Here is a 17339-nt window from a genome sequence, read left to right as displayed (position 1 = left end):
ATATGAGCACACAAACATTCCAACCTACACACACACACACACACACACACACACACACACACACGCACACACTTGGTGTTGAGTGATTGATGCTAGGGAAGAGGAGGGCCGGGAACTGAAACTGAGGCGGCCGTCTTGGCTAAATCTGAGAGTCCCATCGGCATGCTTCCATCACAGCTGGTCAGCTGGAAATAGATAGAGATGCAACTAAACCCGAGAGACGGGGAACAGCGCAATCTGTGTCCTCGCTTATGAAAGACACAATCAGCTTTAATTAGGGACAGCTTTTGAAAGGTATTCCCATTCGCAGAGTCACTCTTTGTATATGTCTAATGCTCTGATGACAATGGAGTTGGTGGATCAAGAGCAACTGATGATGCATCAAACAAGTTGTAAATCTATCAAGAGAGGCTTAGTGAGAAATCAGTCTGTTACTGAGAACCTTGGCGTGGAAAAAAGCGTCTCAAAATAAAACAGGGCGTGTCCCAGACATGTAATGATTTAAATACAGTAATTGCAACACATTGCTCACTTATCAGCTTATTAATCATCTCTTTTATCTACCCCCTGACAAATTTAACAAGTATTAATGAAAATAACTATGGGAATAAAACAAATACATTGGTAATTGATGCATAAAATGGAAAGGATATATAAAAATTAGAAAGGATATGTCACAAAAATAACAATTCTGTCATCATTTACCAATTCACCATTTACCACCTTAGCATTTCCAAACCAGTAGGACTTATTAAATAAAAGAGAGGATATTTTGAACAATGTTTCAACTGTTTTTGTGCATACAATGAAAGTGAATGGGGACCAAAACATTTGACCCCATTGACTTGCAGTGAATTAAACTAGCTAACTAAATAAATAAATAAACTTCTTTTCTAAATATCTAATTTTAAATATATAATATCTCATTTTCATTTTGAAAGTCACCCGTTAGGGTATAATGGAACCATAAAGGATCTTCATTATTTATAAATGGTCCTTTGATATGACAAATACATCTGTGTGACAAAATGCATATGAAAATAATTATAAAAGAAAATAATGTTTTAAATCACATTGCAGGACATATCATTTTTCCAGAAGTATTTCCCAAAAGCATCAACTATACACTCCTACAAAAAAAAGTGCAAAACCTTTACTTTTAGGTACAACACCTGCTTAATGGTACAAATTACTAAGGTGCCTATAAAATGCACCGTTTAAGGGTATGTAAGGTATACAAAGTGCTGTTGTACCCATAAAGGTCAAATTTTGCACATTTTCTCTGAGCCCAACATGTTCAGTTATTAAAAAGAGCTGCCATACATTAAATAAAAGAGGGAATAAACACTCACCAGCAATAAACAAGCACCATTACGTTATGGTTTAAACACTATTTTGGTCCAAAAGCAGCAAAAACATTGCCCTTGTCATGAAATACACATTTACATAGTCATTAATGCTCTTCTTAAAACAAGACTCAAAGAAAAGCAAGATATTTAATATGTTCTACTATTTGTTAAAATATACCAAATAATGGTATATTCTAAATCACATTAACTCACCAGGTCAAATCTCTTCTCTGTCCATTTAAAAAGCATTTCTAATATCATAAGACTCCAGGCGCTCTTCAATGCACCTGATGCAACATATAAACAAAGACAAAGCAAACAGTGTTATAGAGAATATGAAAAGTCCAGCCCCGATCCCCCTCAAATCCCTGTCACTCAGGAAACATGGCCTTCCTGCAAACAAGAGGTAGTATGGAGTGGGACAAGGCCACAGGGGCAGCTAGTGGGCTGGAAGGATGTTTTTGTCATTGCTTTGGCCCCTGGTTTGGCAGGCAGACGTCCATCCTCAGGAAAAGAGCCTGCGGAGGAAGTGAAGCTGACGTCACAGCCGCGCACAGTCCGCCTGCTGTAGATCAGCACGTGCGCAAAGACAAAGCTATCGGTAGAGTCACGTAAACACAAAAACAGGTGGACTTCACCTTATTGTGCTTCAATACTGTGATCAGGCCTTCTGCCTTTGATCTGTGAGGAAAATAAACATACTTTACTGAGCAAAATTTCACGGCGGCTATACTGCTTTTAAATCATATTTTGTAGGCACACGTCCAATAATGACAGTGAAGCAATAACAGGATGTTTACAAAGTTTTTCACTTTAAGTGAATGAAACATAATGGCTGAACCAAATATAACCTGCTGATATTTAGCAACACATCACATTTATTATGAATCGTAAGATTTGTGTTTGTTTGTCCACAATCTCCAGTAGATTGTGAGGTGCTTCACTCGAGTAGCACTTCTGTTTTCCTGGACAGGTCAGGTGGTGTAAAGGACACAGCTGCAGCTGACATACAAACACTGGTGGTTTTTGACTTCATGTAGTGATGGTCAGACTGCAGGTTTTGCTGTTAACCTCAGCGAAGATACTGCTGCAATAGAGGCCTCGGATTTTCCTCAGATCCATTGAGAAATGGCTATCACAGACGTTTTGGCTGCCTCTGATATTTCAACTGCCATCAATGCATGTAAAGGTAAAGCATGAATGATACTCCACTTCAGATTCACCTCTGTGAATATTACTATGAGAGTTGTTTGTTTTTTAGTCAGAAAAATTGTATTCTTTTTTATTTTGTCAGAATATCCATTGTGATTTTTTTCTTTTTAATTTGATTCTTGCAGCAAAGGATTCTTTCAGCCCAAAGACATTTTTTGCAACAGTAGGCTTGTCAAAGAAGTCTCCTCCTGAGATAGAGAAGGTCTTTAAAATGTTGGACCAGGACAAGAGTGGGTTCATTGAACAGGATGAGCTACAGTTGAGTAATTTGCCTAAATACTTTTTTTCTCATGTATGTTTATGAGGCAGCTAGAGTGACTGAAAAACTGAGTTGCACAATCCTGTGTGATATGTTAGGGATTGTGTAGTCATTCAGCTTATTACATGGTCAATACATTTTTTACATGGGCATGAAACATTGATTTGAGTTTACTGTTCTCTTATCTTAAAGCATTTTACTAAGAAAAAGAAAATGCATTACAATGCACAATACATAAGACAGTAACAAGACGGAAAATATTACAATAATGTTACTAGTTCTCTGACTTCATTTTCAATGCAGTTGATAATTGATACACAAAACTGCAGCAGTTGTGTTTGTAAAAAAAAAACAAACAAAAAAAAAAAAAACGAGAGTGAGTTCGCTGTATAATACAAGAGACATAAAAGTAGTGCCAGTTGTAGTTACCTGATAACCACACTGATATACAGAATTGCCATAGAAAAAATTAGGAAAAATAAAAAATGAGGAAGCATCACACCGCTGATGTTCACTGTAATAAATAAATGTGACCTGTTTATTCCATGATTGCACAAAATGTTTCAACCAAATAATCTCTACATGTTCACTTATTATATTGTGACGCATTTTCTAGGTTGTTTCTGCAGAACTTCTCTAAAGGGGCTCGTGCACTAACAGCAGCTGAAACCAAGGCCTTCCTCGTGGCTGGAGACATGGATGGGGATGGGAAGATCGGCTGGGAAGGTTGGTATCTAAAATACGCAGATATTTTATAAATAAGAGATTAATCTACATCTCCTCATTTCCTGTAGAATTTTCAGCCCTCGTTAATGCTTCCTGAGACCAGCTGTGACTGTCAAACATGGCAAAGAAAAATTATGCACTTTGCCACTGGTCTTGTCACTCAGTAGTTTTCAAAGCTGAATTGTCCAGGATTGTGCTCTGTCTTCTATGTTTTACTGTTGCTCTGTCTTCTATGTTTTACTGTAATGTTATTGTATGAACTTAGAAATTCTACAAGAGAAAGGAACACAAAATAAAAAGTTTTCAACAATATTTTTTTGCATCTATATTGTGTATGTCTTGCAATTTATTTATTTAGTGAGTTTTATAATTCAAACAAAATCTGTTTTGCAGCTGCTGGGTAAACAAGCTAACACATTAAAACTACAATGATGTGTAAAGTACTGCAATATTTGTAAAAGTTTGTATTGTTTTGCATACTTTTTGACATTTTGTGCATTGGTCATCACAATGTTGAATACACATAGGACTATTAATTAAGGTATTGAGTGAAATAGCCTCTTTTAGAGATAAAAAGTGTTTTATCATATTTGCCAGTAATCTGAAACTCTGAAACGTTTGCTCCTGCTCAAATCTCCAGCTGTCCCAGAATCTGCTTAGCATCGTCTTACTGCATGCATAGAATATACATGGTACAGAGACTGTAAGTGGGTTGACCCCCCCCCTCCCCTTCCACCCCAAGAAAAAAAAAACATAAAACAATATTCTTACACATTTCCCTGTTGAAAAATATCTTAAATTGAATTAAATAATAATTTGCAATGAATAATAAAGAATCCTAATGAGATCCTACTGGATTTACTGTACTAAACTTCATAAATAAAATAATGAATAGACTGCAAAATAGGAATTTCAGTTTATCCAGCAGGGATTCCTGTTTGACCCCAAAAAATGATTTCAAATGATCATAGTACAAGGCTGAATGGGCAAAATATAAGAATTATGGTACAAAGAATTACTTTACATATAAATGCATTGCACACATTTTCATGCAAACACTTCGTGCAACAACATGCAGTGTGTGCACTAGGATGTCCCACCTATGTTTCCCATAAGGACTCAGAGCATCCCCTTTTCGAAAGGATAAAAATAGAGCTATATGACTAGTGGACACATTTTTGTTTGAAACTTAACCCAACCTAAGCAAATGGTGTCCGTTACAACCCCAGAGACTAAAGAATAAAAGCCAGGCCCATGGGTGCTTGAGTAGTCGTCGCACATCTGTGGAACAGTTGCCAGCGCAGTGCAAAGGTGAGTTTACCAGAGACACCTTGAGGATCATATACCAGGGGTCGATGAATTTCTCTAATCACCATGGAATATAATTAACGAGAAATGGAGGAATAAAATAAGGATGTGAATGGACTTGCAGCAGGACTGAAAATGCGAAAGTACATCTCTTCAATTAACCAAACCAAGGACCATGCTTTCTACTTACTTTCTTGAGTTTTTGGATGAGCTTGCAATGATTGTCAATTTTTTTCATGACTTTTTTGGTGTTTTTCATTTGGCAATCTCACATGAGCTCACAGAAATCATATTTTAACTGTAGGAAGAAGTTTAACCCAAATGGGAGAATTGTTTGAGAATTATTCGAAATGACACTAAATGTTGCAGTTAATGTGATGTTACAATAATTTAGTCAGAAACCTTTATGCATCTTAACGCGCCATCATCTTGTTTGCGTCTAATTTCCAGATAAATCAAAATGGCATTTGCTGGAATTCTCAAGGACGAGGATGTGGCTGCAGCCCTTAAGGATTGTGCTGGTAAGACACATCTGCTATAACTCGCCAATAGACTATTGTTTAATTAGCTGATTTTTAATATGGATTCTGTTTTATGTGATTCTAGCTGCTGACTCCTTCAACTACAAGAACTTTTTCGCCAAGGTTGGCCTGAGTGCAAAGACTCCCGATGACATCAAGAAGGCCTTCTTTGTCATTGACCAGGACAAGAGTGGCTTCATTGAGGAGGATGAGCTGAAGTATGAAAGCAACAGACTTAAAATTACTGAATGCATTTATTATATTATATTATACAGGCAGTTTTCTTAATGCTCTTTTCCATTCTCCTCAATGTTCCCAGACTGTTCCTGCAGACCTTCTCCGCTGGTGCCAGGGCACTGACTGATGCTGAGACCAAGGCCTTCCTCTCAGCTGGTGACAGTGATGGTGACGGCAAAATCGGAGTTGATGGTACTTAAACTCATATTCATAATATTTAGGAATTTATAGCACTGAGGATACAAAGCATAACAAGATAAAACATGGTTAAACTATGAATTCTGGTGATGCAATCAAACTTAAAATCTCTTAGTTACAGAACATTTTTAATGTTTGCTTAATAAGTCTTAACATTGATTGATTTATCATCTTTTATAGCTCTTGATTTAGCAGCTACGTTTATATTTATATTTAAAGCAGGTCAGCAAACCAACTAGCAGAAGCAATAGACCTAATAAAAGTGCAGTAAATCTTCATGAAAAACATATTTTTACATACTGTTTAGTTTTGTAAGAATGTCATATGTGGTAGCCTATAAATGATTAAATGATGTCGAGATACAAGGTACCTCTAAACTTTGAGCTGCTTGAACTGAATGAATTGTTAAAATGAAAAGTGCAAGACTAATTGTTTTTCTTTATCAATGTCTTTCCACAGAGTTTGCTTTGCTTGTAAAAGCCTAAGCATTCATGGACCCTTGTCTTTGGAACCAGAGCTCTGCTTACCTATCATCTTTTTTATATTTATTTTTGAATGCCCTGCAAACTCCTCCTTTCAAAGAACGCACGTTCAATGTACAGTATGAGGATCGTTTGAACTCACAATGTTTTCATATACTACTCACACCGTGAGGATCACAGTATGAGGATCGTGTGAACTCACAATGATTTCATATACTACTCACACAGTGAGGATCACAGTATGAGGATTGTGTGATGTCACTGTGATCATCGCATGATCTCACGTGTTGACTGGGAAGCTCCAAAAGTGACTTACAGAAGAGGAAGAAAAGCAGTACATCAAAGAGCCAACAATAGGTGTAATACACCAGGTTTATAGACATACCAGATTTATTAGATAATATGATTAGGGAGCAAGCTAGAAAAGAAATGCAGAGAAATTAAGACTGTTTTGATAAATGAAAGTCAAGTCCAAGGCTTAGCGACGTTTCATTAAACACAATCATCTATACAAAGTTTCTCTGTAAACAAGGTCCAAATTCTAGTCAGAAACATTTTATCATTGGTCTAATACACACAATAGCTGTCGATTTTATAAATATATTTAAAATCATACGGTGGACGTTAAAGAAACAAGCACCAACAGCCGAAATCTTTGACTAGCCTATATCTTCATGTCAAATAAACACGTTACAAGCGCTACGATGTCCTGTGAGTTTGCATTTACCTTATATTATACACAGTTTCTCTCAGGCATGACCTTAACTCTTCCCGCTCATCTTCAGTCATTAAAATAACGCCATATACTAGCGCTTTCATCCATATCAGCATCGTATAGGCTATTATTAGCCGACTCGATATTAAGGACTTCTACATACGTACCTTTTAAGCATCTTCATTTAAGTGCATAAAAATAGAACAGCCTGACTACTGGACAAGTTTTTCAACCAACTGCCCGTCGTGCGGTGTCCATTACATTATGCCTTATATTTCGGTTGAGTAGTGGTATATAAGGTGGAAGCCACGGAGTTGGTGCTCACTGCAGTAGCCAGTTTCATCCCTGCGAATCCAACCCCAAACCCTAAGGACAACCAGAGGTGAGTGTCTTCACAGATGAAACTACAAGAGCTCACAATATCTTGCAAGGAAGAAAGAAAAACGACAAACAACAATGGCCGTATGACTTCGGGTTGATCCGGAGAGGATGTGTTGATCACCTGGCGTGGGAATAATTTGTGTCTTGGAGTTTGGACGTGTTGGGATATCGCTCTTTATTAAGCGGTTTGATTACGCCAGGACTGGGTGGGATTTATCATAGCACACTGTGTTGTTAAAGACATATGCAATTAATATGTGCCTTTTACCAAACATATGGGAGCACATAATTTCTGATGATCTGTTATATGGATGGAGTATTATGAGAGTTGTTTTTTTTAATTAAAAAATTAAAATGTATAATTGTATATACATTCAAATGAATATATATAAATCCAAGTAAAATAAAACCTCTGTCATTTGTAGGCTAATAATGGCATTCGCTGGTATTCTGAATGATGCTGACATCACTGCAGCCCTGCAGGCCTGCCAAGGTAACCTGCATGTTTCTGGACCGTCCCATTGACCTACAAGCTAAAGCGAGAACATCAATTTCATGTCGTTCCAAACCCGCATGACTTTCTTCTTTCCGTGGAACACAAAAGGCAGAATGCTATAGGGACTGACAGCCTCAGTCACTATTCACTTTCATGTATGGACTAAGATGCAATGAAAGTGAATGGTGACTGAGACTGTCATTCTGCCTAACATCTCCTTCTGTGCTCCACGGAGAAAAGAAAGTCATGTGGATTTAGAACAACATGAGAGTGAGTAAATAATGACAGAATGTTCATTTTAGGGTGTCAACCTCAGTGTAAACATCATTCGTTAGAGTATGGAGCTTGAAACTGTGGATAAGCAACCATGTTTTTCAAGACCCTTAAGTTCTTCTTGGAGTCATTTATCTCCACTATCACGCTAAAATCTTGATGAAATTACCTTCCAGCTGCTGACTCTTTCGAATACAAGAGCTTCTTCGCCAAGGTTGGTCTGTCTGCCAAGACTCCTGATGACATCAAGAAGGCCTTTGCTGTCATTGACCAGGACAAGAGCGGCTTCATTGAGGAGGATGAGCTTAAGTAAGTCTGATCTTAAAACACATTTTCATATTCAATAAACTGTTTTTAAGACTTTTTAAAAAAATAAACTACCTTGAACAAAACGCTTAATTGCCTGTTGTGCTCTTCAGACTGTTCCTGCAGAACTTCTCTGCTGGCGCCAGGGCACTCACTGATGCAGAGACAAAGGCCTTCCTGAAAGCTGGAGACTCTGATGGTGATGGCATGATTGGAGTTGATGGTGAAGAATTTGCTCCTTGTCCAATATACCAAATAATATATGTATATAATAACCAGCTCCACAATGTCTTCTGATGAATTCTTTCTCCTTCATTTTACAGAGTTTGCTGCCTTGGTCAAAAAATAAATGGCACCTGACCAACAACTTTTGCTGACAATCAGTATTGTAGCCTGAGATCTCCACTTTTTTATCGGGGTGGCTGATTTTTATACATAATTCTAACTGTCCACTCCCATGCTGCACCCAGTCCACAATGACTGTCAACGTCACACGGTCTTTCGCATTGTAGATATGCATGTTGGTTTCTGTAAAATCTTTGATGCTGTTTTTGGGAAAGGACAATGAGAAAATAAATACTATTTTTCATTTTTGAGTCTCTGCCCTCTTTCTGTGTAAACATTACACTGCCATTATAGCTTAGCTTTTTTTTTTTTACTCTAAGAGGGGTACATTAGTAATGGCTTTGCAGGATCAGACAGATTAAAAGACGGCTTAGTAAATAATACAGTATAGAAAGTTATAATCGCATAAAAGAAAATTATGGTTAAGGATCATGAAAATGTCTCTGGAAAAAGACTATAAAAATGGGACATTTCATAAAATACTGTTAAATGTACAGTTTTTGGAAGTGAAAAATAAGAAGTCATCTTAATTTTCAGTGAAAACTACACTGACGTCTAGTGTTACTCTTCACATTAGATTTTTTTTTTTTTCATTTAAAAAGATCTAAGTACTGTAATATGTAATCTATTTAACAAAAGAACTCAGGAACTAAACAACCAAAATAACAATGAGAACTAACAACTGAAACAAACCAATAAAGTAAAAGAACATCAAGTGCAAACACTAATTAAACAATGAGTAGGCTACTATAGTAACTAATGGACACAGACAAAGGACAATGATCTATAAACAGTGAAAACACAAGGTCCAAATAAAGCAAACACAAAACACAGATGACCTGTTATAATCAGTTATGTACATAATGGTTTTATGTTTCTTTGTAACATATTATGTTACATTAATGTTTGCTTGTTTATTTATTACATAAATTAGAAAGCACAGCGTGAACCAAACTTGTGAAAGTACAATGTGGCCGCCACTATGTGGTGTCTGGTGCCACAATTTATGTGATTTAAACATGCCAGCAGCCTCTCAAATAAATGAAACTTTTTTTTTTTTTTTGCATACTTGACTGATTTAAACGACAACGTATTCTTATCTGAAAAGTGTGCTGTTTATTTATGTTTTTTGTAAAATGTGTAATTTGTTCATTTGTCAATGTCCATTGCAGACTCAGCAAAGGACAGACATGTTGGCTGTACTGTACTAACAAATTAGAGAATGTAAATGGATAGATCACTATACAATAACACTACCAGTCAGTTCAGTGACATTAGAGTATATTGGTTTGTTGGCTAGGTGGCACCAATGTCTTGTCTTCCGCTTTCCATGACAGGCCAAAGGCACTCGGCAGTACCATTTCTTCATCAATTTCCAGTAGATTACTACATGTCTGCTTAATTATAAAAAATAAAAAAAGATTTGTACACGTTTTTATAGGAGCACATAAGTAATAATTTTAACTATTTAGTTCTCACATAAATACATTTTTACAAGTTGTCGATTATCTTTGCTATACATGTACTATTTACTTTGAATTCTGACTGATTTTCCTGAACAGCAAACGATGCAGAAAAATCTCTGTCTGTAAGCTCAATCATTACTCTGTCGGATATCGGTCAGATTAGTGACAAAGTAAGAGAAAAGTGTCAAGTTGCATGAGTAGATGATTAGTCTCAGTGTCTGCCTCAGTGGATTGGACTCCTGACTACTTATTTAAAACTAAGACAAAGTGAATCTCATTAAATGTAAAGCTATATTTAAGTTGCAAAGTGAACCTTGGCATTATATCAGGCATGGGCTACAGTAAGAATCTGAGTAAGCATGTATAATTGTTAAACAGCAACACTTGTACATCAGCATCAAATACTGTATCTTACAGTATTGTTATTAATTAACTGCTATGGGCCACAAAATATGTGATGATGTTAACTAAATCTTGTGAAACAGATCAAAGGTGATTCACACAACAGGGGTCAAACAGTTCATAAGAAATGCATAAGCAATACATGTGTCCACAAAGTGGCAACTTTTTCATTTTTATAACATGATTTTATCACGTAAATTCTAATGTTAAATATTCTGTCACCAGTGTTGGGGAAAGTTACTTTTAAAAGTAATGCATTACAATATTGCGTTACTCCATAAAAAAGTAACTACTTACGTTACTTAGTTACTTTTTATGGAAAGTAATGCATTACGTTACTTTTGCATTACTTTTTAAATCTGGACAGGGCTTGCTTGTTTGATTTTAAAATAAAAAAGTTATATTTTTGGCAAATATAAAAGCCTTTTCACACTTACTAGTTACTTGGAAAAAGTAATCTGATTACGTAACTTGCGTTACTTGTAATATATTACCCCCAACACTGTCTGTCATACACACAAAAAATGTCTTTAAGTTCATCATTAGCATTTTACTATCACAAGCTAAATGTGAAAACTGTAAAATATGTTGTGATATATAGCTATTCTTTTAAATAAATGAACATTTTAGTTAACATTTTAGTGTAATGCTGTTCATTAAATATCCAGTTTTCAATTATCAGTTTGTTTATTGTACAAAATGATAACAGGGTTGACTATAGGAAATCACCCCTTTAACCTAATCAGTGCTATCATGATAAAGTGATAAAAGAAGAACACACTTAACTGAGATAAAATTATTAAATTATTATGATAACCAGAGAGCCATATAACCTATCCTTAATACATACATACATACATAATTATATATATATATATATACACACACACACACGTGTTTCTTAAATATATACATGTATGTGTGTGTATATATACATATAAATATATACAGTACACACACATATATTATGCAAACACATACTTTTAGTTTGGAGGCGATTAATCACGATTAATCGGTTTTAAAGCCCTACTTAGGACACTGTACATAAATATATATATATATATATACACACACACACACACACACACACACACACACACACACAAAACAGCATAAATTAATTTTATTTATTTATTTTAAATGTCCAATGAGAATGTCACTTGAAATTACAAAAAATGTCTAATGCACAGCAAAAGTTGTAAACATTTAATTGTTAAAGTCATTGTTTACAGTCATTGTTTACACATAGGCTATATTTATTTCTTTATATACCTAGGCCTATATATTTATATTATATTTATATATGTAGGCCTATATATTTGTATACATTTATATATTTTTATATACATATAAATTAGGTCCAATATAAATATAAAACACTAGCATATCTATCTATCTATCTATCTACACAATAGAACCCCTGTAATAGAGTGACACACACACACACACACACACACACACAGACGCACACACACACACGGAGCGTTTCGTTTCAATCAAGTACGCACAAGATTAGGGAGAACTGAAGGTACCTGTGTGTGTGTGTGTGCATTCGGTCCGAGGCTCATTTAAATAGTAAAGGATAATTAGTTAGGCAAGAAATTCAAGTCGAGCCTTGCAACACGAATTTGATACACGCTCAGGTAACCCAAGCATCTCTCATTGTCCGTCCCATTAGCATGTACATATATATAAATTGTCAGTGGATGAGAGGCGTTATCACACAGCCTTACCTCTACACTGGATCAGCGCGAGGAGAAATCTTCTCAGGTCAGATGCTGCTTTCCGCTTACCATCAAATAGCATTTGCTAAACTTTATAACTGTTGGTCCTTATAACTGTCTTAAACGTGTTTTGGATTTTAACTAAATTCGTTTCAAATTTGAAATGTTATTTTTCATCATGAGAGTGACAGAACGTAAACTAGAAACATCTTACACAATAGTGTAAACATCTTAGAAAATGCATGATGATGATGTGTAAATGTTACAAATTGTCTGTATTATTGTATTGCCTTTAATGTTTCTTTAATTTTGATGTTGTTCTCATTTCTGTGAATTCTTTGAATTGAATGCATTTCTAATAAATATATTTCTATCACAAATATGTAAAAATATATAATTAGGATAATTTAAGTAATAAATGAATAAAGAGTAACAAAATAAATATGTAACAAAATATAAAGGTAAAAAATAATACTTTTTTCTTCAACAGTTTGAATATGTCACTTACTTCCATCCTCTCGGCTGAGGCCATTGAAAATGCTGTCAAAGACTGCCAAGGTATGTACTAACAATTTTATTAATAATAAATAATAATGTAGAGACAAATTTTAATTGTCTCATGTTGAGACAATAATGACAATAATTCTCATGTTGCTTTTTCTCCAACAGCTCCAGACTCCTTTTGTTATAAAAAGTTCTTCCAACTTTGTGGCCTGAGCCAGAAAAGTCCGCAAGAGGTGAAGGATGTCTTCCGCATCATAGATGAGGATAACAGTGGATTTATTGAGGAGGCTGAGCTCAAGTATGTCATTTTGGCTGCTATTGAATTCATGTGTAATACATCACAAACAATGATGTGATGTGATTTCAACGTTTGCCAATGCTCTAAAACCCACAGAATGCACAGATACAGAGCCATAGACTATGTTGTTGTGATTTCATGTTACTCGAGGCACAGTTCCTAAAGCTTTTATGGGTTCAATATGTTGCTTTGTTGTTCAGTGTGATCAGGGAAAGCACTTTCTAATACTAAAAATACTATGCTGGTAATAGACATACATGAAATCCGGTGTATAAAGAGAATTATTCATGTTTAAGCTTACATTAAATGTCCATGTCTTACCTGATAATACCACAGTTCCATTTAAACTAAGTCCTTTTCAAATGTAATCCATGGAGATGCTGTCATTATGTTTTTTTCTGTCCCTGCTTTATGTGATTTATCTGCATTATGTAATGCCATCAGCAGAACTAGAACCCATGGCTGGAGAGATGACATTCACAACAGTCCTTTGAAGGGTTTCATTTTTAGCTCACATTTTAGCCAGGACAGGTGAAAGAGATCATATTTGATCATTTGATTGATGAGCTGTATGTGAAAGATCTGAAATGAAAAATGGGTTCAAATGCAGAGCTGCTTGAAGTTGGGAGAGTCACAGTTCAGTGCAGCACTTCATTCTTCTCATCATTGGATTTGTGTGAATCAGGTTCTTTCTCCAGCGATTTTTCCCGGGGGCGCGAACCCTGACAGAAAAGGAGATTAAGAGCCTCCTTACAGCTGCAGATGATGATAGCGATGGCCGGATTGGAGTAGACGGTAATGTTTTCTCAAAAGATTGTGCCTGTTTTTTCTTGTGTTTTATGCATCTACATATTCTGTAATTTTGAATGCAGATTTTAAAATGGTGGGAAAGCCTTATTTTTTGCATTTTTACTTTGTTAAATTTGTCATTTTATGGCCTTTGCTTGTCTGTTATGTAATTTCTCTGATCATTATTCAGAGATGTGCAAAGATTGAATAGCTGTCTTAGCTCATGGAAACTAGTGGGGAAAAAAAACTATCACTGCATTACATAAGAGGATCAAAGATCAGTGTCACCTCAAATTATTATTTCAATCCTGAGTAACGGTCATGCACACACACTGGGACAATACAAAGTCTAAAAGCAGAATGCACATGACTGAGAATGAGAGCTCAGAGTAAAATTGTCTCCTCATTTTCATTATTGTTTAATTTGATCAAATCACCTCTTTAGCATATGCTCAAACACATATGTGATAACTATACAGAAAAGGGTTATATTGGACTAACCCTGTTAAATCAGTTTATTTTAATATCATTGTCTGAATTATTTTACTATGTTTTAAATTCTGATGTTCCTCCTTCCCTACAGAGTTTCAGACTATGGTGTTATCCTGAAAGACTCCTTGAGCCCTCAGCTATAAGCACTGCAGCCTCAGCTTTCATTTTTCTTTTTACGCCTGATTTCTTTTCAAAAAAGAAGAATCAGCACATAAAGTAAATGTACTTGACTTTTGAATACGTGTCTGTTTTGTTGTCCCACATTCACCCCAAATGACCAATGACAAAACTGTTCAGGGAAAATAAAATAAAGTCACTAAACTGATGCATCTGGTTTACTGTGTTTTAACTCTGTTTTAGATTCATGCACATAGAATTGTAAGACATACCTATGGATTCTGTGATATTTGATTACAAGCTGCAGCATTTCTATACCAGAAAACCACCAGCATGTGCTGTGCATGAACTTTGAACTTTTGCCACTGATACAGTTTCCACGGTCTGATGTTTAGCTTTCAGATATATTCATCTGTGCACTGCACATAAGCACAAAACAAAGAAAATACACTTTTACTTTACATCTGAAAAACCTCTGAAAGTGAACTGATCCTAACAAAACTTATAACTACCACAAAATGGGTACAAACAGTCAAGTAAAGTAATTATTGATAACATTTCAGAAAGTAAGTTAAACCTGTTTACACATTTCAACACTGTCTATATTTACACTTACAATATGTCAGCAGTTGGTGTATAGAATTTTTTTTTTATATAGTAATACGAATGATTGTTGTTAGAAGTAAATACAGTATACTAAGAATGTTCTAATGTCCTCAGTAGTTTAAAAATGAAATAGACTTACTTTAGATTGTTACGGTGACCAATATATCAAACAACACCTTATCTCAGCAAACCTTTGAAGTGCAATTAAACAGAAAAAAAAGAATAAATGCACCTCCAGTCATTTGTGAACAGAACTTTCAGAAACCCAAATTTTAAATTGCATATGTAATGTTTCACAAATGTGTGGATCTAGCAGCATGTAGCTTTTAGTCAAGTTATTTCATTTGGTCCTTTGTTAATATTTTCTCCATTTTTTTTCTAATCAATAAATACAACATAGCTCACCGCAAAATATAAACCTTTAAATCCTAGATGTAACCAAAGCCTTAAGACAAGGGAGTTCAAATGTAAAGCAGACTAAGTAGGCACAAAAGGTACAGACACTGAGAGCAGGTGTAAGTTTCAGTGAAGGGGCCTCTCAATACTGAATGGCAAGGATATCCTGCTCAGGTTACCGCTTAGCCCATTAGAACAATGGAATTGAAAATGCTGCATCAATCCTGGCTTCTGATTATCCCCCTGCTGCACTGAAGCCAGAGACCAAAATGAGCCAGGCAAACATGTGCCTTAATGGCATCAGCTCCATTGAGATAATCCCAGTGTGCATGCATGGCCCAATATGTTAGATTTAACAAACAACTAATGGGGGAGCTTACACAGCAATTATACTAAGAAGCTTATCCTCCATATTATTCAGCCAGAGGTCAGGTGTTTAAATATAACAACGTTAGCATTGTTTCAATAGCAACTTTCAATTTACAAGCAAATATCTGTAACCACTGGGCTGGTGTGTTACTACTGATCTAACATGTAAAATTATTGCTGAGGTATTCTAACACATTCTGCAGTTGGGTGGACATTTCACATCAACAAAAAAGTACAAAAATATGATATAAATAAGAAAGCTTAATATATATATATATATATATATATACAATATCACTCGAGTACGAGAGCGATACCAGCTCGATTAGGCCAGAGGCAATCACAGCCGCTGATATAGAGCCGGGATCGCTCGAGTACGATTTAATTCAGTGCAAAACAAACATACACATACACCCATATACATACACACACATATATGAGCAATATCAAAGAACTCCTTCCTTCCGCCACGGATTCAAAGCTCAAGTTGACAGTTAAACATACGTCGCTTTTACAATTCGTATCAAGGGCATGTGCTGCTTCAGTTAGGTTATTAGTGAGAAATAATGAGGTTATAAGAGAGAAACAATGCGGCAAGACGTGCATCGAAATGAGATAGAGAGAGACCGCGAAGCTAGACGTTTCTTCTTATATATTGACTAACGTACTCTACTATTAGCTCAGGGAATAATTAAAAAAAAATATATAGACCCGGCTAGAATAAGCGGAGTGATATTTACATTAAAGGCAAAATAACTGAAATAATTAGAGCACAGGTATAGATCTGGAACTTCTTTAAGTCTGTCTAAATATCATTTAGTAATTGCAATGTCTTCTGGTCCATATCCTTTCCTTAGGAAGATGTGCTAAATACTGATTAATGTAACATAAAAATACTATACATAATTATATTTGCTATTATTGTATTATGGAGTGACACTTTCATAAACTTTTCTATACTCCTCTGATTATATAATGGCAAATATTACAATAACATAGCACAACAACAGTGATCAGCAATAATGATGAGCCTAATACTCACAATAAAAATAATACGGTCATATAGATCATAACACAGTCTCGGAGGTAAGAAGTGGATTATCCTTCACCTGAAATGTTTGTCTTTTCATCCTGAAATGCGAGGCAAATATTGGATCACAATAATTAGGAACCACAGTTTCCACAAACCCCTTCACTCAATTGGGATGTTCTCTTTTATTCTGGTCAGTGACTGTACCATCGAGCGTATTTTACAGTATTAAACACATATTTATACCGATTTCATCAGGCTCCGAAAATCCTTCAAAAAGAACACAAAGAATGGCCTTCTCAGCTGCCATAGTTGCAACTCTTGCGTCATCAGAACAG

At 35.5% G+C, this 17339-nt stretch overlaps 4 protein-coding genes across 5 annotated transcripts in view; all 4 read left to right on the top strand.

The window, feature by feature from the left end:
• LOC107669167 (parvalbumin-2) overlaps positions 1–6374 on the top strand; it is an 11145-nt gene extending 4771 nt beyond the window's left edge. The window contains exons 1-5 of one of the 2 annotated variants that reach the window (XM_016461296.1): positions 4823–4857; positions 5305–5375; positions 5461–5593; positions 5695–5804; positions 6270–6374. In XM_016461296.1, the coding sequence (XP_016316782.1) occupies positions 5315–5375; positions 5461–5593; positions 5695–5804; positions 6270–6295 (330 nt within the window). In that variant the 5' untranslated portion in view covers positions 4823–4857; positions 5305–5314 and the 3' untranslated portion in view covers positions 6296–6374. Of the gene's footprint in view, positions 1–4822; positions 4858–5304; positions 5376–5460; positions 5594–5694; positions 5805–6269 lie in introns of those variants that run through there. The other variant, XM_016461297.1, reaches the window with a different exon arrangement.
• Positions 2478–3672, top strand: LOC107669169 (parvalbumin, thymic-like). The gene is made up of 4 exons (XM_016461298.1): positions 2478–2538; positions 2687–2819; positions 3437–3546; positions 3615–3672. The coding sequence occupies exons 1-4, from the start codon at positions 2478–2480 to the stop codon at positions 3641–3643; spliced, it is 333 nt and encodes a 110-aa protein (XP_016316784.1). The 3' UTR covers positions 3644–3672.
• A 919-nt stretch (positions 6375–7293) lies between the features above and the next one.
• On the top strand, positions 7294–9062 carry LOC107669170 (parvalbumin alpha-like). The gene is made up of 5 exons (XM_016461299.1): positions 7294–7389; positions 7814–7881; positions 8334–8466; positions 8577–8686; positions 8787–9062. The coding sequence occupies exons 2-5, from the start codon at positions 7821–7823 to the stop codon at positions 8810–8812; spliced, it is 330 nt and encodes a 109-aa protein (XP_016316785.1). The 5' UTR covers positions 7294–7389; positions 7814–7820; the 3' UTR covers positions 8813–9062.
• Positions 9063–12223: 3161 nt separating this feature from the next.
• pvalb9 (parvalbumin 9) lies at positions 12224–14790 on the top strand. The gene is made up of 5 exons (XM_016461322.1): positions 12224–12446; positions 12891–12958; positions 13070–13202; positions 13888–13997; positions 14575–14790. Exons 2-5 carry the CDS (start codon positions 12898–12900, stop codon positions 14598–14600), a joined length of 330 nt encoding a protein of 109 aa, XP_016316808.1. The 5' UTR covers positions 12224–12446; positions 12891–12897; the 3' UTR covers positions 14601–14790.
• Positions 14791–17339: the final 2549 nt, after the last annotated feature.

This window comes from Sinocyclocheilus anshuiensis, unplaced genomic scaffold (genome assembly GCF_001515605.1).
Source record: "Sinocyclocheilus anshuiensis isolate Anshui unplaced genomic scaffold, SAMN03320099.WGS_v1.1 scaffold220, whole genome shotgun sequence".
In the NCBI taxonomy this organism is placed as follows: Eukaryota; Metazoa; Chordata; class Actinopteri; order Cypriniformes; family Cyprinidae; genus Sinocyclocheilus; species Sinocyclocheilus anshuiensis.
The sequence above is the reverse complement of the archived record's forward strand: the minus strand, read 5'-3'. Positions and strand labels throughout refer to the sequence as shown.